Source organism: Molothrus aeneus, chromosome 4 (genome assembly GCF_037042795.1).
Source record: "Molothrus aeneus isolate 106 chromosome 4, BPBGC_Maene_1.0, whole genome shotgun sequence".
Taxonomy (NCBI): domain Eukaryota; kingdom Metazoa; phylum Chordata; class Aves; order Passeriformes; family Icteridae; genus Molothrus; species Molothrus aeneus.
In genome coordinates this window covers 28,093,643-28,118,001 of record NC_089649.1, presented here as the reverse complement: position 1 = coordinate 28,118,001, position 24,359 = coordinate 28,093,643, and the positions used below count along the sequence as shown (strand labels likewise).

The window sequence follows — 24,359 nt, the reverse complement described above, 5'->3', positions numbered from 1 at the left end:
TGAGCCAGGGTGTTCCCCAGTGGCCAAGAAGGCCAAGGGCATCCTGGCTTGTGTCAGGAATAGTGTGGCCAGCAGGACTGTGAAAGGGATCAGCACTAGCAAGGCCACACCTCAAATCCTGTGTTCAGCTCAGGGCCCCTCACTACAAAAAGAACATGGTGGTGCTGGGGAGTGTCCAGAGAAGGGCAATGGAGCTGGGGAAGGGTCTGGAGCACAGGTCCTGTGGAGTGGGTGAAGGAGTTGGGGGTGTTTCAGCCTGGAGAAAAGGAGACTGCAGGAAGACCTTATCACTCTACAACTGCCTGAAAGGAGGGCATAGCCCTCTTTGGGGGTCAGCCTCTTCTCTTCAGTAATATGTGATAAGTTGCACTAAGGGAGGTTTAGACTGGTTATTAGGAAAAATTTCTGAATTGAAAAGGCTGCCAAGTACTGGAACAGGCTGCCCAGGGAAGTGGTGGAATCACCATCCCTGGAGCTACTTCAAAGATGTGTACACCTGGCACTTAGGGACACGGTTTAGCAGTGATCATGGCAGTGCTGGTTTAAGGGCTGAAATCTAGAACCTAAAAGGTCTCTTCCAACCTAAATGATTCTATGAGCCTGTATGACTAGTTATTTTCATTGGGGTGGCTGCACAGTAATGAAAACAAGTGAGATATTCTGTGAGCATTAAGTTGATGTGCAACTACTGAACAACAACAGCAAATCAGCTGATCCCATGGTAGGCAGCGTCTTAGCAAGATATTCTAACCACGTTTTACATAATGCACAAAAGGCTTATGCTCCATGACAAGTGTCATTAAGTTTCTATGTGCATCCTTAAAACAAACAGAAAAATAAGCTTACCTTAATTTTCAAGGTTTTGTCTGTCAAGCTGTCATTGGCCACCTGCTCTGCAATATCCACTGGGTTTACCTGAATGGAGTTATTGTTCAGGTTACTCTGCTTCAGTTGTTCTAAAGCATCTTCCAGTTGTGCCTTTGTTTCAACACACTAAAATAAAACCACATATTTAAGTACCACTTGAGATGAGAAGTTATTCATAACTCAAGTATGCAAATTGCAACACTCACCATCTCAGAATTTCTTTGCAATTCTGTCTTGAGCTGGTCCTGCTCAGACCTGGCATCCTGAAGAAGTTTTTGTAGCTCATCTTTTTCTCGATTAACTGATGAGATTTGTTCTTTAAGTTGTAAATAGTGATTAGTTCTTTCAGTTAATAACCGGTCCTTCTCACATGAGACACTATTTAACGTCTCAGTTAACTGTTGAATCTACAGTGAACAGTGGAGAAAAATGCAAATCACAATTTGGTGGTTGTGGTCTTTATACACCCTATGAAGTAGTAAAATCAGTTGTGTCAAATACAAAAATCAGAATTCTTAATTACTAAAATTCATACTAGCAGAAAAAAAAAAGTTGAAAAATAATTCTGGTGTTCTAATCACATAGAAAAAAATTTACAAGGAAGAGGAACAGCATGACACCCAAAAAGTTAACATCAGTCAACTTTGGTTTTCTCAAAGTTCAAGTGGAATCAAAGGAAAAGGCAACCTAGGTCTATATAAGAAAATTAAAATAAATAGAAGATGAGCACAAAAGACGGACAATATCTTTATACTGCCTCAACTGGAGAGTAATATTTGCTAAACTGAAGCAATCCTCAATTATACTTTTTGATCTACAAAAGAAAAAATTGATGGGTGAAAAGCTGCAAAGTAAACACTATGAAAAGCATGAGTAGGCCAGAACTAAGTGCAAGACTTTCAAACATTGTCTGGCATTCAGAAAGTGTGCAAAGCACCAACTATTCAAAACCCAGTTAAGTCCACACTGTCTACCACAGTGCTTTTTAAAAACGGTGGAAGGCATGTTCAATTACTGATAATTATATTAAAAATGCACACATACGATAAATTCAAGTTCATTCTAAAACTGGACCAACCCAATGGGGTACGAGGCTGAGAGCAGTGGACAATGTTATTCCTAAAAATCAATAAAGAAACGTAGACAAAATCCTTGTCCCATGGTTCATGTATGATTACCAACCATAAAGCTGATGGGCTGAGAATAAAAATCAAAGAGTTTGTGCAAATGATTAGCATATGAGTAATAAAACATCAGAATACAAAATAGTGACTAAAGAGCAAAACTCCTCACCTCGTTTGTCAGGCTGTCCTTCAAAATCTCTGTCTGCCTCTGAACCTTTAACAAGTGTTCTTCCCTTTCTTTACAAGTCTCTACCATGTGCTGAAGCTCATCCTTCTCCTTGTTAAGTGAAGTGATTCTCTCAAGCTGCTCACTCATTGCCCTTTCAGTTTGCTGCTTTTCTGCCAGGAGGTCACCATACTCAGATGAGACACGAGTCAGGCTTTCAGTGACTTCAGTGAGCTGGAAAGAACAAATCCAAAGCAGGATTGGTATTTGTAATCACCTCTTGCACAGGCAAAAATAACTTGATGCTTTGGAGAAAATACAACCAGTAACATTATATGTTCCTAAGGTTTCTTGTCCCAGCAATGAAGTTTAGATTGAAGAGTGTTGTACATATGGGTTGTTGTAAATGGATTGTTTTAGGGAAAATAATACCCCCAGTTGCTTCCTGCTGTAGTAAGCCAAAATTTTGCTTAAGAGCCAGCCAAATGTCAGTGCTACTGTCTCAGTGGAAGGCAAAAGTAAAATGTGGGAAAACATGCAAGACATTCTAAATCCATAAAAATGCCTCAGTTACTCTATCCATAGTAGAAAGGAGATATTTCTATATATTAAATTGAAGCCTACCATCCACACTGGCTTCGGACATGAAAACAAAAAGTGGAGAACCAATTGTTAATAGAGTAAATTAATTAAAGCAGGACCTAAGCTCTCCTAAAGTTGCTCAAGGATCTTCAGAATGAGATAGCTAAATGACATTACTGGAATGCATAAAATTTAAGACTAGGAAAATGGAGAGAAGTTAAAGTGCATTGTTGATTCTAAATAATATTCATTCATTTAGCACCAAGACATCTTCAGTTATAAATACTGGGTTTCCTTTAGTACATCTACTGGAGCCCTACAAACTGGAGTTTGCAGTAGACATGGAGTATCAAACCCAGCAGAACTTGTAATTTTCTTGACAAAACTGCTTCTGACCTTCTGCTGCAGCTCATCAGTTTTTTCCTTCAATGCCTCTTGCACCTTTGAGAGCTGGTTTTCTTTCTCTGAAATACTTCCTTTCAGCTCCACAATCTTCTCCTGATGCTGTGCGAGAGATTCATGAGTACATCTCAACTCCTCCTGCATCTCTGAGTTCTTTGGACACAATTAAATTACATTAACACATTGACACCTGAACCACACTTGCAAAAAATCAAAGAAATCTACTAGAGCTGCTCTCCTATGGGAAGAGAGCTACTTTTATTACCTTGCTAATTGTCTCCTGTAGCATTTCTCTTAGCTGGTCTCTCTCATTCTGGAGATTTTCCAGTTGCATTTTAAATTCATCATCATCTCTTTCAGTCTGGATGCTGATTTCCTGGGAGTCATGTGGTTTTGGAATAACATCTGTTCTCTCCATTTTTTCAGTTTCCCCTTGATATTCACTGGCCTTTGCTTCCTCCATTTCATGCAATTTCTGTTGTGCCTGGCTCAGCTCTTCTCTCAGAAGCAATAACTCTTGCTCCATAGATTGTCCTTGAATCGGTGGTATCTATTTTGTAAGAGGTTCAAATAAACATATTCAGAATGCAGCTTTAGGAAAAACGTATCTGACACCTTTGACAGGTTGATTATGTACAACAGACAGCAACACTGCTTTAGACAGATTAGTACTTCTTTTAGAATATTACAGTTTGACCAAAGTCCATATTCAATTTAAGGTTCTTGAATAAAATAAGAGACATGTGAAAATAAAACTTGAAGCAAAAATTTCTTTTAGAAGTTATCAGAAGTAGTATTTCACTGTCATAGTTTAAGCATAGGGGGAATATCAGCAACAAAAAAGCCCAACAACAAACCTCTCCCATCTTAAAACTAGAGACCTTATCCCTATTCGTAGTCTCAAAAGTATAACATGCTAGGTTGGCCCAGAAAATTATTTACTTGAAATTTGTCCACAGCCTCTTCAATATTAAAATAAATGCACATACAATACTTTTCTTTTGAAGTTTACATTATATATATATGTGTGTGTGTGCCTGTGTTTGTATATATATACACACCCACCCTGCCCACAAATGTACAATCAGCACAGGCAGTTATACAAAGTGCTGGTTGCTATGTCCCTTCCATTGAAAAAGGACAAAGTCAGTACTAGCTATAATTTAAAAAGGCAGAATTACTCTACAGATGAGCAGATTTTAGCTTCAGCTTACTTGATTATAAGAACTATATCCATGTGCATGGAAATCAAGTCAATACTTTACCGACAAAAACACCTGTCACATTCTGGTACTAGATGTCCATTCATAAATATATGGGGAGTTATATCTTAAGTGAACAATAAATTTGCTCTTTAATGGTCTGCAGCTTTTACAAGATATTTCACTCAAGCAAAAGTTTAAATAAGCAAGCTTCCCATTACAGCTTTAGCATAATTACCCAAGTTCCTTCCCCAAACTCCTCTGTTTTCAAAAGTAAACTGTCCAGCTTCTCCTGCAATGAACGGTTCTCTTGTGTAAGGAAAATGATTTGTTCCTTTTGCACCTGAAGCTGATCACTTTCTCTACAGGTATTACTTTCTGATTTTTCCTCAGCAAGCTGACCTCTCTCTGATGTGATGATTTTCATTTCTTCTGTCATTTCTGAGATCTATTAAAAAATATGCAAAGACAGCGTTTTCATCAATTCAATATAAAATTAAATGCCAAAGTTTTGTTTGATTCACTCTCCTACAGTGTTCTTAACTTTAAACCAGTACAACCAAAGTAGAACATCTTCCAAACCAAACCTGTTATTCAAAGAGCATGCAAAGCACTAAGGATTCAAAACCCTGTTCGGTTCATGCTGTCTACACAGTGCCTTTTAAAAAGGTGGAGTATGCGCTCAATTACTGATTATTGTACTGAATAGGCACTCAGGCAAATTCACATCCATTCCAAAGAAGGACCAATGCAATGGGTTACAAAGCTGAGACAAGTTGAGCATGTTATTCAGGAGAAAACAAACTTAGAGAAAATCCTTTGCCCATGGTTCACGTTTGCTTGCCAACACAAAGATGATCCTCTCAGAATTAAGAATTAAATAGGATTTAAGTGGAGCAAGAATTTGGCACACCATTGAGAAAACATCAGAATACAAAATAGTGATTAAACAGCAAAACTCCTCACCTTGTTTGTCAGGCTGTCCTTCAAAATCTCTGTCTGCCTCTGAACCTTTAACAAGTGTTCTTCCCTTTCTTTACAAGTCTCTACCATGTGCTGAAGCTCGTCCTTCTCCTTGTTAAGTGAAGTGATTCTCTCAAGCTGCTCACTCATTGCCCTTTCAGTTTGCTGCTTTTCTGCCAGGAGGTCACCATACTCAGATGAGACACGAGTCAGGTTTTCAGTGACTTCAGTGAGCTGGAAAGGACAAATCCAAAGCAGGATTGGTATTTGTAATCACCTCTTGCACAGGCAAAAATAACTTGATGCTTTGGAGAAAATACAACCAGTAACATTATATGTTCCTAAGGTTTCTTGTCCCAGCAATGAAGTTTAGATTGAAGAGTGTTGTACATATGGGTTGTTGTAAATGGATTGTTTTAGGGAAAATAATACCCCCAGTTGCTTCCTGCTGTAGTAAGCCAAAATTTTGCTTAAGAGCCAATCAAATGTCAGTGCTACTGTCTCAGTGGAAGGCAAAAGTAAAATGTGGGAAAACATGCAAGACATTCTAAATCCATAAAAATGCCTCAGTTACTCTATCCATAGTAGAAAGAAGACATTTCTATATATTAAATTGAAGTCTACCATCCACGCTGGCTTCGGACATGAAAACAAAAAGTGGAGAACCAATTGTTAATAGAGTAAATTAATTAAAGCAGGACCTAAGCTCTCCTAAAGTTGCTCAAGGATCTTCAGAATGAGATAGCTAAATGACATTACTGGAATGCATAAAATTTAAGACTAGGAAAATGGAGAGAAGTTAAAGGGCATTGTTGATTCTAAATAATATTCATTCATTTAGCACCAAGACATCTTCAGTTGTAAATACTGGGTTTCCTTTAGTACATCTACTGGAGCCCTACAAACTGGAGTTTGCAGTAGACATGGAGTACCAAACCCAGCAGAACTTGTAATTTTCTTGACAAAACTGCTTCTGACCTTCTGCTGCAGCTCATCAGTTTTTTCCTTCAATGCCTCTTGCACCTTTGAGAGCTGGTTTTCTTTCTCTGAAATACTTCCTTTCAGCTCCACAATCTTCTCCTGATGCTGTGCGAGAGATTCATGAGTACATCTCAACTCCTCCTGCATCTCTGAGTTCTTTGGACACAATTAAAGTACATTAACACATTGACACCTGAACCACACTTGCAAAAAATCAAAGAAATCTACTAGAGCTGCTCTCCTATGGGAAGAGAGCTACTTTTATTACCTTGCTAATTGTCTCCTGTAGCATTTCTCTTAGCTGGTCTCTCTCATTCTGGAGATTTTCCAGTTGCATTTTAAATTCATCATCATCTCTTTCAGTCTGGATGCTGATTTCCTGGGAGTCATGTGGTTTTGGAATAACATCTGTTCTCTCCATTTTTTCAGTTTCCCCTTGATATTCACTGGCCTTTGCTTCCTCCATTTCATGCAATTTCTGTTGTGCCTGGCTCAGCTCTTCTCTCAGAAGCAATAACTCTTGCTCCATAGATTGTCCTTGAATCGGTGGTATCTATTTTGTAAGAGGTTCAAATAAACATATTCAGAATGCAGCTTTAGGAAAAACGTATCTGACACCTTTGACAGGTTGATTATGTACAACAGTCAGAATCATTGCTATAAAAGCACACACAGAGAAGTGTAATCAGCACATCCAATTACAATTACAACAAGTGATCTGTGCAATATCCCTTTCAGTGTCAGTAAAAAAGCAAGTTCTACCTTTGCTTTAGAAGAGCTATTCCACCCTTTTCAAATGAGTTTTTAGCTTCATCTACTTAATTATAGAACATTCCTGTGCAGAACAGTACATATCATTACTATCCTGTATCAAGTTAATATTCTATTTATAGTCATTCTCCTACTGGATGTCCATATATGTACATATATACATATTTATGTCAACGATATGGGTGGCCTATATCTCAAGTAAACCATAATAAACTTGGAGTTTAATGTGGTGCAGTAAAGTACCACGACCATTTTCTGCTGTGTGTTTTGCAATTATTTCACTCAAGCAAAAGTTTAAATAAGCAAGCTTCCCATTACAGCTTTAGCATAATTACCCCAGTTCTTTCCCCAAACTCCTCTGTTTTCAAAAGTAAACTGTCCAGCTTCTCCTGCAATGAACGGTTCTCTTGTGTAAGGAAAATGATTTGTTCCTTTTGCACCTGAAGCTGATCACTTTCTCTACAGGTATTACTTTCTGATTTTTCCTCAGCAAGCTGATCTCTCTCTGATGTGATGATTTTCATTTCTTCTGTCATTTCTGAGATCTATTAAAAAATATGCAAAGACAGCGTTTTCATCAATTCAATATAAAATTAAATGCCAAAGTTTTGTTTGATTCACTCTCCTACAGTATATATTGTAACAGGGTTCTGTGATACATTGGGATGGGATCTGATTGCCATCAACAATCCTGGCTTGCAGTTCTCATTGGGATTGTTATAAATAATGAAATTTCTATTTTAAATATGAATCAGCCTCATTTCTACACTTAAGTAACTCTCATCTCCTCTTCCATTTCCTATCCAATGCCACCACTCAAATCCACAACCATTGGGCACACAAGTTAAGCAAGTTAATCTGATGTACATTACCCCTTGAAGCTCTACAGAAACAGCAGCAGCTGGTCAAGACTTGGATTAGGCAGTACTCTTTTCCTGCCCACTTGCTATCAAGAGCCCAGAAAGTTTTTAAGAAAGAGAGATACAGAAGAGACTAGAAGCAGATTAACTGAGCTTGTTTTAATTATTGCATAAAGTTTTACCTGTATTTGGAGTTCTTTAATGGTTTTCCCTAGTGCCTCTTCCACACTCAGAATTTGAGATTCTTTTTCAGAAATACTTTGTTCCAACTTCTTGACAGTTTTTTGGGATTCCTTCAGAGAATTTTGTGTATTTCTCAGATCTTCATGTGCCAAGATGTTCTTTAGAATACAAGAGAGAAAATCCACAAAGAAAATACATGTATTTTGTAATATTAGTAAGCATTCCTTGATTAAAAATAACCACACAAACTCCCACTCCTATATTCTCCTAAATATTAATACAGTTTAAAAGTCCTTCTCCTACCATTGAAACAGTGTCCTTTATATCCTCTCTGAGTTGCTCTGTTTCAGCTCGGAGAAGCTCTTCTTTTTGCTTCAGGTCATCTCTTTCCTGGGTTAGAGCTTTTATTTCTTCCTGGCATTCTGTAAGCTGCTGCAAGACTGCCTGGATCTCCAAATCTTTGGCCTCCAGTCTCACTTCACTAATCCTTTCCTTCTCTTTTAATTGTTCCAGTTCGTTTAACTTCTGCTGAGTCCAAACAAGATTTTCTCTTAGCTCAAGAAGTTGTTTTTGCTCTGCTTCTTTTTCTTCCAGTTCTTTCATTTTGCTAGAGAGCTTTAGTTTGCAAAGGAAAAGGACAGACACTTGCATTGTAATGCAGAGCTCCATTATATGTACATGTTCTCACAGTACATATAATGAGCTTTTATGAGCTTAGAAAGGAAGAAAGATGCTAGCTAGCAAGGTCATAATTTCTCCGTAAGTCATTACTTATACTCTTGCCCACAATAAATAAGCATTTGTTTATGGAACTTTCCTGTGATGGCTCCTTAGTAGCAGAAGTCTTACTAAAACATACACATCAAACTGTAGCATAGCTTAGGAATTATCAAAACCATAGTTGGAATATGACAACCAAAGCAGTGCCCAAAGCTTTGTCAAAAATATGTATGGTTCACTTCCCTTTCTTTAAAATTTTTTTTATATTTCTTTTTCTATTCTGGCCAAATGGTCAATTTCTGTTGCTACTCTCTCTGGTTTGAAAGAACTCAGGTTCTAAAAGGTCTCCAGTTCCCAATGAAGAAACTTTGTTTCTATGCTTTTATATAGAGTAGGTGAGAGCAGCATTGATAGAAAAAAACTTACATAATAAAGGTATTATTTAAGAATGGAAAAAGAAGAATTAAAAGGTCAATTACAGAAGAATCTAGAGCAATTATATTTCGTTTCCTACAAGAGGAGTCCATTGAGCTGACTAAGCCTTCAATATAGTCCTGGCACAGAGTAAGTAGCACCCACTCATGCCAGAGGAAGCCATTGATCATGTCATTTATACCTTTCAGAGTATTTCTCCAAAAACATTTTATACAGTTTTTTTAGCACTATGAATTAATTCCTCAAGTCTCATATGTAAAAAGGAGCAAGCTGACACTGACCTCTAATTTCACTTCCTCCAAAATTGTTTTAGACTCTTGTGCTTCTTTAGATAGGCATTCTATTTGGAGCTTCATTTGTTCATTAGTTTCTGATGCAGCGACGTATTTTTGTTCTATTTCTTCATGGAGCTGTTTAAGTGCTACATATTCGTCATCAGACTTTGTATATTTCAATTGCAAATCTGTGAGATTGTCTTGTGATTTTTCAATTTCTTCAGACATATGTTTAAGTCTCGTTTCATTATCAGCTACTTCAGAAAGCAGCTTTTCATTTTCCAATTTTAATAAGCGTAACTCCTCACATTTTTCAACAATCTGCCAACAGAAAACAATATTAACATATAGCGGTTTCTAAATCAGTATTTGTCAGAACTAAATGATAAAAACCAGGTACATGTGAAGATGTAGGAAATAAAGTACAGGCAAACATACACAATACATTGGGTTTTGCTCTGTTGGGAGAGAGCTGTCTAGCAAAGAATCCTTAAAAGAGAAGGATTCCCAAGTCCTGAAATCTCTCTTCTAACTCTTTAGATGTTCTTCAATACTTCCTATTTCCTATGTTTGAGCCAAGACTGGACTCCTAAAATGAATTTTTACATTTATCAATACTTTCTTGATGATACTGATGCCTTGGACTGGCTACCTAGAACAGAGGCAAGACAGAGTTAGAGAATAAAGTAGGTATTTATTAAAGGCCTTTGAAGGATTCACCTTGGGCAGTGCAAAAGACTGGCAGAGGCTACACCCAAGGTGAACAACAGTCACAAGTTTTCTCAGACAGATAGAAGTTTGGTCTGTTTGCATATCAGAGGTTAATTGTCCAACTATAGCTTCAGGTAAAAGTCACATTCCCCTGGTTTGCCTTTCCCTCCCCTCCCTGATTCACTTTTGTTTATATTTTCCAGGGCCTGAGGTAAATGGTGTGACCTTGGTTCCCAAGCCCAGAAGGATTGTTCAGTCTGACCAAAATGTGAAGAAAGCTAACTAGTGTTTCATATAGAGTTCAGGGTTATACACTAATGCAGTACAGAATCTGAACAATATAAACGCTAAAACCTTAAGGCATCAACAGAGAGAAAGTTGTTAACATTTAATTACATTTTGTTGATTAGTGGGAGTAGACAAAGCATTAATGAGTTTGTAGATTACTTGCCCTGAATAATTTTCACTGTGCAAGTGGTTCTTAGAACAAAGAAAGCTAGAAAGTGTTTGCACACCAACCCTTTAAAACCTTTACAGCATACTTAGTCTACTAAACCCTTACCTGCTAGGAAATAAAAAAGTTTCCTAACAAGTTTTCCAGAATTTGCAAGGTAAATCTCTAACTTCTCAAGCAGAATTTCTGCTAAGAGATCTTGACATTTTCTCTTTGCCCAGTTACACCAAAAAAAAAAAAAAAAAAAAAAAAAAAAAAAAAAAAAAATCAGTCCTAAAATAGTGCCCAGGATGAAACACCATTATATTTCTACATTCAGTTGTCAGTGGTGACCACAGCAAATAGACATGCAAAGGTTGGACTAGAAAATAATGCATAATTATAGTAGTCAGTGACTAAACATATTACAGAATCACAGAATTTCTAGGTTGGAAGAGACCTTTAAGATCATCGAGTCCAACCCATGTTCTAACACCTCAACTAGATCATGGCACCAAGTGCCACATCCAGTCTTTTTTTAAACACATCGAGGGATGGTGACTCCACCACCTCCCTGGGTAGATGATTCCAGTATTTGACCACTCTTTCTGTGAAAAACTTCCTCCTTAATTCTACCCTGTATCTCCCTTGGCGCAATTTGAGACTGTCCTCTTGTTCTGTCTGTTGTTGCCCAGACAAAGAGACCGACCCCCAGCTCACCACAGTCACCCTTCAGGAAGTTGAAGAGAGTGACAAGGTCACCTCTGAGTCTCCTTTTCTCCAGGCTGAACAACCCCAGCTCCCTCAGTTGTTCTTCATAGGGCTTGTGTTCCAAGCCCCTCTCCAGCCTCGTCGCTCTCCTTTGGACACGCTCCAGCATCCCAACATCCCTCCTAAACTGAGGGGCCCAGAACTGGACACAGCACTCAAGGTGTGGCCTCACCAGTGCCCAGTACAGGGGAAGAGTGACCTCCCTGCTCCTGCTGGCCACACCATCCCTGACACAGCCCAGGATGCCATTGGCCTCCTTGGCCACCCGGGCACACCGCTGGCTCATGTTCAGCTGGCTGCCAACCAGCACGCCCAGGTCCCTTTCCTCCTGAGCACTGTCCAGCCACACCGTCCCCAGCCTATAACATTGCAGGGGGTTATTGTGGCCAAAGTGCATAACTCAGCACTTGGACTTATTGAACTTCATCCCACTGGACTCTGCCCATCCATCCAACCATTCCAAGTCCCTCTGCAAAGCCCTCCATCCCTCTAACAGATCCACACACGCTCCCAGCTTAGTGTCATCTGCAAATTTGCTAATAAAGGACTCTAAACCCTCATCCATGTCATCAATAAAAACATTAAACAGAACTGGCCCCAGCACAGACCCCTGAGGGACACCACTGGTGACTGGCTGTCAGCTGGATGCAGCGCCATTCACCACCACTCTCTGGGCCCAGCCATCCAGCCAGTTCCTAACCCAGCAAAGAGTGCTCCTGTCCAAGCCACGGGCTGCCAGCTTGTCTAGGAGTGTGCTGTGGGAGACAGTGCCAAAGGCCTTGCTGAAATCCAAATAAACAACATCTACAGCCTTCCCTGCATCCACTAGGCAGGTTACCTGGTCATAAAAGGTGACCAGGTTGGTCAAACATGACCTACCCCTCCTAAACCTATGCTGAGTGGGTCTGATACCCTGGCCATCCTGTAAATTCTGTGTGATGGCACTTAATATAAACTGTTCCATTATCTTGCCAGGTACTGAGGTCAGCCTGACTGGTCTATAATTACCAGGATCCTCCTTTGCACCCTTTTTGTGAATGGGTATCACATTGGCCAGCTTCCAGTCATCCGGAACCTCACCAGTGAGCCAGGACTGTCGGTAAATGATGGAGAGTGGCTTTGCAAGCTCATTTGCCAGCTCTCTCATTACCCTGGGGTGGATCCCATCTGGTCCCATAGATTTATGAACATCCAAGCATTTCAGCAGTTCTTTGACTGCCTCTTCTTGGATAATGGGGGGACCATTCTGCTCCCTGTCACCATCAACCATTCCAGGCGGGCAGGTGTCTTGAGGGCAAGTCATCTTCCCACTAAAAACTGAGGCAAAGTAGGCATTAAGCACTTCTGCCTTCTCCTCATCTGCAGATGCTAAGTTCCCTCCCTTGTCCAATAAAGAACAAAGGCTGGTCTTACCCTTCCTTCTAGCATTAAGGTATTTGTAAAAACGTTTTTTATTATCCTTTACAGAAGTCGCCATTCTAAGTTCAAAATGAGCTTTGGCCTCCCTAATTTTTTTTCTGCATGCTCCAGCAGCCTTCTTGAATACTTCCTTAGAGACCTGACCCTCCTTCCAATCCTGATACATCCTCTTTTTATTCCTAAGTACCTCCAAAACCTCCTTGCCCAGCCAGGCTGGACGTTTACCCTGTTGACCGATCTTTCTGCACACAGGGACAGTCTGTTCCTGTGCCCTCAAGATCTCTGTTTTGAGGCATGCCCACCTTTCCTGAACTCCTTTGTTTTTAAGGGCTGTTTCCCATGTTTCCCAAGGGATGCTCTGAATAAGTCTCCTAAACAGGCCAAAGTCTGTCCTCCGGAAGTTCAGTGTAAGAGTCTTACTGGTGCTCCTCCTGACTTCACCAAATATTGAGAACTCCTATTATTTCATGATCACTCTGCCCCAAGCAAGTGACCTCCAACCACCACATCTCCCACCAGCCCATCTCTATTTGCAAACAGCAGATCTAACATAGCCCCTCCCCTGGTGGGTTCACCCACCAGCTGCAACAGAAAGTTGTCCTCCATACATTCTAAGAATTTCCTGGACTGCCTCTTTACTGCTCTATTAAGTTCCCAGCAGATGTCTGGTAGGTTGAAGTCACCCACAAGAACAAGGGCTGATGATCTTGAAACATTACCTAGCTGCTCATAGAATAAGTCATCTACCTCTTCTTCCTGGTAGGATGGATGGTAACAGACTCCCAGCAGGGTGTCAGCCTTGTTGGCCTTCCCCTTAATTCTTACCCATAGGCATTCAACTCCATCTTCCTTAGTTTCAATTTCTACAGCATGGAAAGTCTGCTTAATATAAAGGGGCACCCCTCCTCCTCTTCCTTTCCTGTCTTTTCTGAGGAGCTTGTATCCATCCAGTGCAGTACTCTAGCTATGTGAGTCATCCCACCATGTTTCTGTGATGGCAGCTACATCATAGCTCTGCAGTTGCACCACGGCCTCCAGCTCTTCTTGTTTGTTGCCCAAGCTGTGTGCATTGGTATACATGCACCTCAGCTGGGCTACTGACTTTGCCCCTGACTTAGCCTTGCAACCCTTGGGCCTGCTTCCAGATAGCTCGGCTGCTTCTCCTTCCCCCTTCAAACCTAGTTTAAAGCCCTCTCAATGAGGTCTGCCAGTTCATGAGCTAAAAACTTTTTGCCCTTAACAGAGAGATGTACCCCATCTGGTTCTAGCAGAGCAGATGCTGTAAAAGTTTCCCCATGATCAAAGAATCCAAAATTTTGCTGATGACACCAACCCTTAAGCCACTTGTTGATGATGCGGATTCTCCTGTTTCTTTCTTCATTTTCCTCTGCCACCAAAGGGACTGAGCAGAACACTACCTGTGCTCCTGCCCTATCAACTACCTGACCCAGTACCCTGAAGTCCTTTCTAATTGCCTAGACACTCCTCGTCAATCTCATCACTGCCAGCCTGGAGTATCAGCAGTGAGTAATAATCAGAGGGCTGAATCAGCCCAGGAAGTCTCTAAACAAACTTATTCCTCAGTACAAATATCTGAGAAGCAACAATTTAACAAACTTAAATGTAAAATCTCAGGTTGACTCATGACAACTTTTGGCTTTAAACCTTTATATCCAACAGGCCTCCATTAGTACCAGTGAAGAACAATACAAAACCAAGAAAAAAGGTTAGATTTTTTTTTTACCTCTTTCTTTTGCATCTCAACAGTATTTGGTAGCGATTGAAATTCTGATAGCTCATTTACTTGTTTCTGTAGAAGTGCATTCTCTTTCAAAGCATTTTCTAGTTCTCCTTTTAAGTCAGCTGCCTTTTTTTCCAGCTCCACATAAGAAAGCAAATCTAGAAAATGAAGTTTAAACTAATAAGCAAGTGCAAGAGGAAAAAGCATATTTTAATTTAAGCAAAATATTTATATTTCATTCTGGATGTTATAGTATTTTAATTCCAGAAAAGTAATTTTACTGTTGCCAACAATTAAAAGACTAAGCTCCTGGTCAGAAAATCTGTCAGCACTTCTTAGGTTGATATCCAGTTTATTTTAGATTCTCTCTAACAATCTTCATTAACTTGACAGTGCAAAATATTTTGCAAGCTGCAATTTTCCAGAATGTTCAAGGAAGTGCTCAAGTAGTTACTCCATGCCAGCAATACCAGATACTTTGGTTGCTTTATACTAACCAGAGTCTCCATATATTGAAGAAGACATGAGCCAAAACCTTGCCTATCCTCCCACCATTATAGGGCAAGGGGAGGAGAGAGGGAGCAGGGAAAAGGCACCACCTGGAACAGTACCTTTTGGAACTTTACCCTCCATCAGTGAAGTTAGTCTTGTATTTTCTTGAAATAAAGATTGCAGCTCTCTCTGCAAGTCAGCTTGCATTTTTCGGTAACTGGCTTTTCCCGCTTCTATTTGGCTTTGATATAACTGGACATCCTTTTGCATTTGGTTATGGTTATTTAAGAGTTCATTCTTCAGGAAAACAATACAACATGTAAGTCACACAGAGTAAAAGTCTATGTACTTGACATTTAAATAATGCATCTGGTACATTTTCTGTTGTCACCCTGACCAGCTTTGACCTTGATAAATATGGCAGACTAAGGCACAACTTCATTGCATTCCTGTCAGAGTCCTCTAAGAAAACCTGCCTTAGAGTTCAGGGCCATAACTGCTGCTACTACTTTGTCTTTACTCTTGGAAAGCTCAAAGTAAGCTCCATCCTACTTCTGAGTCCACATGTCTTATTCTCCTTTGTTCTCTGGTAAAATTAGGTCTGAAATCTTATGTCCTAATAATGCACTAAAGACTGCTTCTTCGATCTCTCTCTCCTGATAAACCTAAAACTAACCACCCACTCCTATGGAAAAAGCCTTTACTTTCTTTTTATCTCTTTCCTGAAGACCCATTTTGCACAAATTACATCATAAAAGTATTACTTAAGAGTATTTGGAGAAAGCTAATGATGAGTGTTCCACCACACTGATGGCCTCCTTCTCAAGCCTGGAAGCAGACAGGCCCTTAACAGCATTTGGTGCAGCTATAAATGCAGTTCAACATGTACTTGCCATCTTCTCCTTCAATTCCAAATTTTCACTTCTGAGAAAAGCAGATTCCTTTTTGGCATCCAAGGCTATGGCTTCACTGTCAAAGAGGGATTTATTCAGCTGCTGAATTTCTTCAGTTAGTTTATCACAATCTCCCTGAAAAAGACAACACTCAAAGAAGCAAAAAACGATAGAGCCATAATAAACTTGACGTGTTCATTTTAATGTGGCTAAAATGTAAGTGCAGGCTTAGAAAACTCAGTAAGTTTACTTTAAGAGGAAGAGTAGTAGGTTGTTTGAGAGACAGGATAAACAACAGCATTTCTCATAGCTTGACTTCTCCAGACTACTGCTGTATGATATGTAGTAATTAACATTTTAAACTTTGTAAAACAAAATTTCCCAAGACCTGTAGTGAAGCAGATGTTCATCATACTAAGGCTATACCTAAATTTAATCCAACTCAGAAGAACAAAGTAGTCTCTCAACCCAGTAGAAAACTCAAGTTTACCAGTGCAAAAGAGGTCTCCTTTTTTTCTACTTCTGCTTTTTGTAGTTCTTCCACACGATTCTGTAATATTTTTATTTTGTTCTCTTTCTCTTTCAGCTGTTCCAGTTTGGAATTTATTTCTGCCTAAAAGTTGGAGGGGAAGAAAGGAGGAAAGAAGATTGGAGTGTTCAGTTTGGATTTTCAGATCTGAATTTATCAAAACCTACACAGAAAGCATTCATGGTTCTAAGACATATCCTCCTCACAGCTGGTAAGATTAACCAGAGCACAACAATGTCTAGCTTGGCATCAGCAGATGTGGTACTTCAAGCTAAACAAACCAAGCACATTTCACACAAGTCTTACTATCTGTAAATTCATGGAGAGGCTCACCTCAAGCTCCTCATTGTACACTTCAGCATTTGAAACTAGATTCTTTAAGTTGGTAATCTCATGCATTAGTTGAATCTGTGGAGCAAATTAAAGCAAAATTGCAGAGGATGTTAGAAAGCACCCACACCAGTAGCTTTAGCTGCCAACACCATGAAAACAAGCCAGTCTATCTTGTGTTTTCTTTTTTAATACTATATACTCACACCTACTTAAACAGCTACAAAGCAAGGTGTTACATATTCTTTCAAAATGGATATGTGAGATGCAAAGCTCTGTGTTTTAGCTCCCCAGTAATTAGAAAGGCTTCAAGTACCATTTAATCTGCAATAGTTTGACAAGCAAGAGCAATGTGATCAAAGCAATTAATGCAGAAATTGTACAGATACGACACTTCAAATTCTAGTCACGTTAAGCAGTTTTTTTATGACACAGTGCAGATATTTATGATTTAATTTATTCACTGACAGGAATGAGAAGGTGCCAAAATGGAACTAAAACAAGCCATGAACATTCAGTGGCATTCTCTGAAAGAAGTCACAAGTAGAAGACCAGATAGGTGCTTTTTCCATTTCTTTCTATTGGTCTTTGTTAGGAAAATTTTACAATGAGCACTCATCTACAAATACTTATGTATAGTCACGAGCAAAGGTAAGAAATGCAATCTGCAAATTTAATATTAGTGAAAAGCTTTAAAACAAGCACCCTCCTGTGAGTATTCCTATGTCATTTACCTGTATAAACTGATATATTTAATCTAATGTATTTGGTGATGTATGTGACCTATCAGTATTGCTACACATAATCTACTACGTAGGTATCAATAAATGCTTACATTCTATGGACTGTCTTCAGATATCTGCAAACAAATAATTTAAAAAGCAGTTCTTGCAATGGAAGCTACTTTAGACACCCAAAAACTTTGGTTTTCAGTATCTATTAGATACCCAAAAACTTTGCAGGGAAAACTAACTTAGGATTTGTTAAACATTAGCTAAAGAAGATAGCACATACAAAGGGTCTTCTAAATAGAATCTTAAATATAAGCTAAATGGTAATATTTTATAGAGCTAATTTCTTTAAGATCTGTAAATCACTGTAGGGAACACAATGCAAATAAGCAGTGGCATTTTTAAATTGTAACCTGAAATAAAAATGCAAAAGGATGTAACAAACTTCAACATTAGCGTCATGATCAGAAGATATTACACAGACTAACGTGCACAAGTAATGTCCAGCAAAGGTATCAGGAAAGAAATGGAACTATACATCCATGTCTCAAGACCTCAAGTTACTGGTTTTGTCTGGGGTCGTTTTTGCCATAACTTATTTCACAGTCCAGCCTTTAGGCAGGTAGAACCTAATACAAGTAGTAACTATCTTAGGCTATAGAATCAGAACATAAACATTTGGATAAACAAGGAACAGCTCTAGTAACCGCACTAAGAGTGAAGAGAACTGAAAGTCAGCATTTCCTATATTCTAAGTTACCCAGTAGATAACGTCACATTTTTTATGGCTTCCTGGCACAAAATACAATGTTTGATTTTACTATTGCTATTCTTACTATTGTTTTAAAATAATTTCATGACTAAGCTAAATAATATGTTCAAAGTTAATGCTCATGTAGTTCATGGATTACCAAAATGAACTATCTTGGAATTTAAGACAAGATGTTTCACACAAGAAATACAAGAAATATGGTTCAGTAACCATACTTGAACTTCAAAACAGTTCTAAAATGTATTTAAGCAGCAAAATAACTGCCACACAGAAGTCTAGAGTGAAATTCAGATCACAGATTTATAAAAATAACATATACACATAAATACATGTTTAACCAGGCTTCAGTATGTAACTCTCCAAAAATTTGTCTGAATTCTGCACTCCAAGTACATCCAGTTTAAATGCTGGGTTCATTCATTCATTCTGTTGCTGAATGTAGCTTATAACACCATCTGTTTGTGAATCAGCATGCAAGGCTATGTACATTGAATACACTCCAGAAAGCATTTGAGCATAGAGGATTCATCTCTCTCTATTTCAATGCACCTTACCTCATGATCTTTTTGTGTTTGCTTTTCCAGTGCTTCAAATTCATCTATTTCTGTTTTTTCCTTCAGTCTCTCTTTCAGTTCATTTATTTCTGACTTCAACTGCTCATTTTCCAGCACTAGATTATCAAAGTTAGCTTGCAGGACGTTGACCTCGTTTACAGCAATATCCTGAAGAAGTGGCACAAGAAACTTTAGAAGTTGCTGCAATATCAGCCTTATTTCTAGAAAATTCAGAACAGACCTACCTTTTCTAGTGCTAATGCTTCACAGAGTTGCACAGATTCTTCAAAGTCTTTCTGGGTCTAGATAAAGAAACACCCTCAGTTAGCAGATGTACAAGATCAAGCAAGTGGACTATTGTATTCCTTGTTGATTGTAAAGCACATAGCTAATTCTGTTTAAAGACCAACATTGACTGGATCATTTGCCCACAGAACCACACCACAGCTTCACAGAGATTCCAAGAGACTTTCTAGCCAGTTTCAATAATTCTGCAGACACAGAACATTGCTGTTCTACACAAGAGTAAGGCTGATCTTACTGAGAAGCATATTAGGCATATGTGAAGTATCAAAAAGTCAAAACAGATTATGATGTTACCCAATTCATGTTAGGACCAGCAACCCATTCTGCTTCTGAAATTTGATCAGGAACCATCAGGCAATGGCTGTCATACCCAGAATTCTCTAAGGTAGCTGAAAAGAAAGATGTATTAACAAAAGTACCAGTAGATTTTAAACTGAGCATCAAAAATTTTCTCATAAAATAATTTTACTACATTTGAAACAATCATTCAATGGCAAAACCACAGCACACTGAGTAAGATAAGACTTTTGACTCTCATGATTTTCTGTTATGAAAGGGAACACCACTAAAGTCCAATCCCTATACTTATGTTGACCATCTCATCATGAAGTCTAAATCAAATCCAGAATATATGCTTAAGTACAGACTAGGAGAAGTTTGAGTGTCAAGGAAAGAACCACTCAACAATATCCTGCAAAATATAAGGAAAAAAAAGCACCCCACCCTCATACAGAAAAAAAAGCCCAGAACAATCCACTTACAAGCAAATACATGTTTGACAGGAGAGGTAATAAGGATGTAAGATGTAATTCAGCATCAATACTGCTAAATTGTGCTCTTGTCTTCAGTTCAATTTTCTTAGAAAATTTCTTTTCCAATTTTCAGTTCACTCCTTATGAATCCTTGAATTTCTCTGTCTCAACCTGATTTTTGAGTAATGACTTTCTATTCTTGTTTAGGATTTGGGGATTTTACACACACACCTCTCCATTTTTGGGAAGAGAACATGGGTTGAAATGGATAGTCTGCTAAGGAACACTTTCCCAAAATACTAGGGGGTGTGGGAAGGCTGCATGGCAAGTGTTCATAGACCCTGCCATTTACCTCACAGCTCTCCCTCTTTGGTTTAAAGAATTAAAAGCTCAATATCAAGTGAAGCTGGGGTAGTAGAAGCACTTTTCATTGAAAAGTGTACATCAACCCTTGGAGTCTGATTAATTTGTTTTTTAATTTGTGCTATCAAAGGATCAACTTATTCCCTTTGGGAAATGTAATGCAGTGCTTGCAAAGTTATTTATTGGGAATTTCACAGAAAATGAAATAGAATGGTTTGGGTTGGAAAGGACCTCAAAGACCATGTAGTTACTTACAATCCTCCACATCTGGTACTGCTGGCAGAGACAACTTCATTTTTTTTGTTTCAGTTGGCATTGCATTTTCAAAGTCTTCAAAAAAGCTCACGTTTGCCTGGTTTATTTTACCAGGAGCCCAAGTAACTCTTCTTCTTCTCTTGGCCTTTAAAAAATATTTACAGAAAAAAGGATAAAACCAAACCACTAGGCAGAGAGTAAATGTTGCCTCAGGCTAGCTCTGTATCAGTACCTGTATCACCAGTTAACTAGACAGCATTTTGCCATTTCCTCAAAATTAGTTGGAAAGCAAAAAAGTCCCTGCAGTCTATTCACCACAAAGCAACATTGAATTGACAGAATTTAAAAATTAGCCCTTTAAAAATATGAAAAAAGAGTGAAAATTACCCATCATACACTTACTCTTCATCATCAGTATAAGCCTATGTATGTAATGTCACTTTTTGCAAAGTATTTCAGAGTTATCAGGTTAAGATCTGAACAGGTGCTTACTTTAACATTCTCTTTTGAGGCAAAGGAAGCAGAAGTCACCAGCATCTCAGTTAAGTTTCGTATTCTGTCCTCTTGTACTTTTTGAAGAGAATTTTTTTCTTCCAACAGCTGGGCCAGTTGGTCCTTTTCCATTGCATGAATTTGAGTTTTTGAAGACACCTTCCAAAAAGAGAATAGTAATCACACTGACATCTTAAGAGCAGAAAACACTCCTACAGAAGATACACAATTACTGATACTTAAAAACAACTACACACATATACTCCTTTAAGTCTGGAAGAGAGGTCGTTAATCCTTAAGAATGAAAATGACAGTTTAGTCTACATTTTGACTGTAGACTTAGTATTTAAAAGTGGTCAAAACTCCCAGAAACAACACAGCCTCAGATTTTTCTAGGTATAAAAAGAGCATTCTCCCAAATATAACTACTACCTGCTATCACAGAAGATACAAAACATACTCCCAAGTTCATGTTGCAAATTCATTATCATTAAAAATAAGAAATAATTGTTCTAAATTTTTTTAAATGATATTTATGATTTGCAATAAAAAACATGCATTCTTCGATTTAATGCACTAGAACAGTATGGTCAGCACTGTCATTTTCCTGTGGTTTATGTTTTATTATCTATGGTTTAACAAGACTTGCAAGATCTGCAGCTCCATAGATTTTTAGAGAAGGAAAAACATCAAAGACTACATTGTTTGGTGAGAAGTTACTATTGTTCATTTTCTAAATGCAACTTCCACCTATACATGACCTAAATTTTGTCAGTGATATTCATGCAGTTGCAACTTCCTGCAACTCAAACTGAAGTCAGACATCATTAAGGAAGGAAAAAATATGAAGTTCGGATCTTAGAGAGACATTCAATCACTTCTTAGATTAATTAGTTATATGATTTGTTTTGATCATTAATTATATGATTTGTTATTTCTTTTGATCAGTTAAAGTGTGCTATAAGGCAATACAATTTTCTATTTTTTAATTATGTTAACGTACTAATTAGATGTAACCAATTAACAATTCTGTTAGTTGATCTCATTTAGCCTTAGCCTGCACACAGATGTTGACTGTCATTAGTTGTTCTAGACTATTCATCACCTATTCAATTTTTATTCTCTCAATAAAAATGGCAAATACCACTTCAAAGAGTTCACCTACTCCTCCAAATTTAACTGGTTTTGGTTTAAAACAGCTGGTCTCCAAATAGCTATCAGTGCTAAGGATTGATTTATTTTGGTCTCCAAATAGCTATCAGTACTAAGGATTGGTTTATTTAAGTTTATTACATACTTCCTCCAGCTGCTTTTTCAAGTCCAGAATTTCTTTGCGGTATCTCTTCAGGAGGGCATCATCATCAAGAACTTCATTGACTTTTGGTGTATTCTTCATTCCTTTGGCTGTATTGGCAAACTGGAAGAACAGTCTTTCATGGATAATAGCTGAAGAACAAATATCTAAAGACTTATTTTGTCCCATAGTTCCCAAAAGAATTAAAGGGAGAGTTTATTAGATAAAGAGCAACATGTAATAGGACACAAATATTTGAATTAGCTTATTTTTAATGTCTTCTAAGCTTTGAAAAGGTGAAGTTTTCCCTTCTTTATATTAATACCTAAAGCATGAGGCATAACATTTAAGTAAGAGTATCCCACGTTATTTTTTATTTAATAAAAAGCTCAAAAGGTCATCAAAAGAGGGGACAATCCTACCTAAAGAATGTATACTGTTTATTAACAGTTCAATTCCTGTAGTGCCTAACATCTTGTGCTAGCAAAGACTTCTCTAACTAGGTTTGGAAAAGGCAAATGAGATAAGAGTGGTTATCTCCTTCCTGCAAAGTCAGAGAAGGAGCTTTGTTCCAACTTCCAAAAAGCTCTAGGTAGACAACCTAGCACAAAAATGATTGGGAAAAGATGCTGTGTACAAAAAAGTATTTCAAATTCTGAGTTTACAGAAGCCCTTCAGAAGATCCAAGTCATTAAAGATCCAGCAGATTACATTTCCACTCCTTAAATCTGTCTACAATCACTAGTGTTGGAGAAGAGGTGAGAAGCTTTACCTGAAGAGTGCTGAGTGTCTCATCAAAAGAAACAGGAGTAATAGTACAAATAATAACTGTTTTAGCATTTCCTCCAAGGGAGTTCTGCAGAATTCGAGTCAGCTTGCTGTCTCTGTAATTTATGAAGCTAATAAAAAAGAGGCAACAACAACAAAAAAAGTCAGATTTCTGCATAAACATGACAAATACATTTTCTAGAGGTAACAGGTTATGTGAAACAGTTATCTACATAAGGTTATAAAGAAAGGATTTTAATTTAGTTTAAGGTGCTTAGTTTAGCAGCACCTTATCTTATAACAGGTGTACAAACAGTTGCTTACCCAGAGGGGTCATCACAAAGTTTTTTGATAACTTGACCCAGAATGAACAAGCTCCGATTTATATTGCAGCCTTCCTTCAGTCGAACACCTAGGTACCACACATTTTATTAGTACTATTTTAAATTTATAACAATACTAAGATACATTTTCAACCTGTCAAGCTTTTGTACTATGTTATGCTCAGAGGGATTGATTGTCCAAGAGTTAAACCTTAAGTGCCACAATGCACTATTGACCCAGTAGCAGGCAGTACCCAATCCTTTATGATAGCCAAATTTTGAAATAAAACAGTAACCAAAAATAAACATTTGGAACCTTTACATAGTAAGCATCTGAGGCCATAAGAACTACAATTTCGCTTCCTGTTTAAATTTTGCAAATGCCCACATTTACACATACAACATACCTGACTTAGATACAAGTTTTAGGTTAGTCACTCTGTAAGAGAGACTACTACTTGTGTCCCTCTCAGATCACTTTTTTTCTGATGAAGGCACTTTTGTGCAGCTTCATGCTGTCACTGTTAACAGATGAGCTTCCTCTGAACTAAAGAGTGAGCCATCTAGTCCCTCTTCACCTTGACACACAGGTCCCTAAAAAGCTTATTGTGATTTTGTTATTACAGGTGCATCTTCACTGAGTCATCCCCATTGTATTAGCTCAGTGCAGGACTGTTGCTAGGCCTGCAATTCTAGAAAAGGCATATTACTATTTAACTGTTTGCACTTTACAGCATTTACGTATTTTCCTGAGTAGAACCTGTCCTACCAAGGGGGAAAGGCCTTATTTATAAACAGTATAAACACAATAGCACATGGATCAAATAATTTCCTATCATAGTTTCTCATGGGGGTTAATTAACAGACTTTGTTGTCAGTGGAGCCTCATTTAATACTCA

At 38.2% G+C, this 24,359-nt stretch overlaps 1 protein-coding gene across 1 annotated transcript in view; it reads right to left on the bottom strand.

Annotated features, from left to right (window-relative positions):
- The window catches only part of CENPE (centromere protein E), a 39,896-nt gene that overhangs the window by 9,335 nt on the left and 6,202 nt on the right, over positions 1-24,359 (bottom strand). Inside the window, exons 10-35 of the mRNA XM_066548158.1 lie at positions 23,462-23,549; positions 23,142-23,268; positions 22,373-22,492; positions 21,076-21,234; positions 20,584-20,728; positions 19,508-19,602; positions 19,153-19,209; positions 18,908-19,075; positions 16,854-16,928; positions 16,482-16,604; positions 15,992-16,126; positions 15,218-15,395; positions 14,610-14,764; positions 9,538-9,852; positions 8,405-8,716; positions 8,101-8,259; positions 7,394-7,603; positions 6,556-6,840; positions 6,285-6,443; positions 5,310-5,540; positions 4,582-4,791; positions 3,407-3,691; positions 3,136-3,294; positions 2,161-2,391; positions 1,074-1,274; positions 847-993 (exon numbers count right to left, since the gene is read on the bottom strand). Of these exons, the coding sequence (XP_066404255.1) occupies positions 847-993; positions 1,074-1,274; positions 2,161-2,391; positions 3,136-3,294; positions 3,407-3,691; positions 4,582-4,791; positions 5,310-5,540; positions 6,285-6,443; positions 6,556-6,840; positions 7,394-7,603; positions 8,101-8,259; positions 8,405-8,716; positions 9,538-9,852; positions 14,610-14,764; positions 15,218-15,395; positions 15,992-16,126; positions 16,482-16,604; positions 16,854-16,928; positions 18,908-19,075; positions 19,153-19,209; positions 19,508-19,602; positions 20,584-20,728; positions 21,076-21,234; positions 22,373-22,492; positions 23,142-23,268; positions 23,462-23,549 (4,529 nt within the window). The remainder of the gene's footprint in view (positions 1-846; positions 994-1,073; positions 1,275-2,160; positions 2,392-3,135; positions 3,295-3,406; positions 3,692-4,581; positions 4,792-5,309; positions 5,541-6,284; positions 6,444-6,555; positions 6,841-7,393; positions 7,604-8,100; positions 8,260-8,404; positions 8,717-9,537; positions 9,853-14,609; positions 14,765-15,217; positions 15,396-15,991; positions 16,127-16,481; positions 16,605-16,853; positions 16,929-18,907; positions 19,076-19,152; positions 19,210-19,507; positions 19,603-20,583; positions 20,729-21,075; positions 21,235-22,372; positions 22,493-23,141; positions 23,269-23,461; positions 23,550-24,359) is intronic.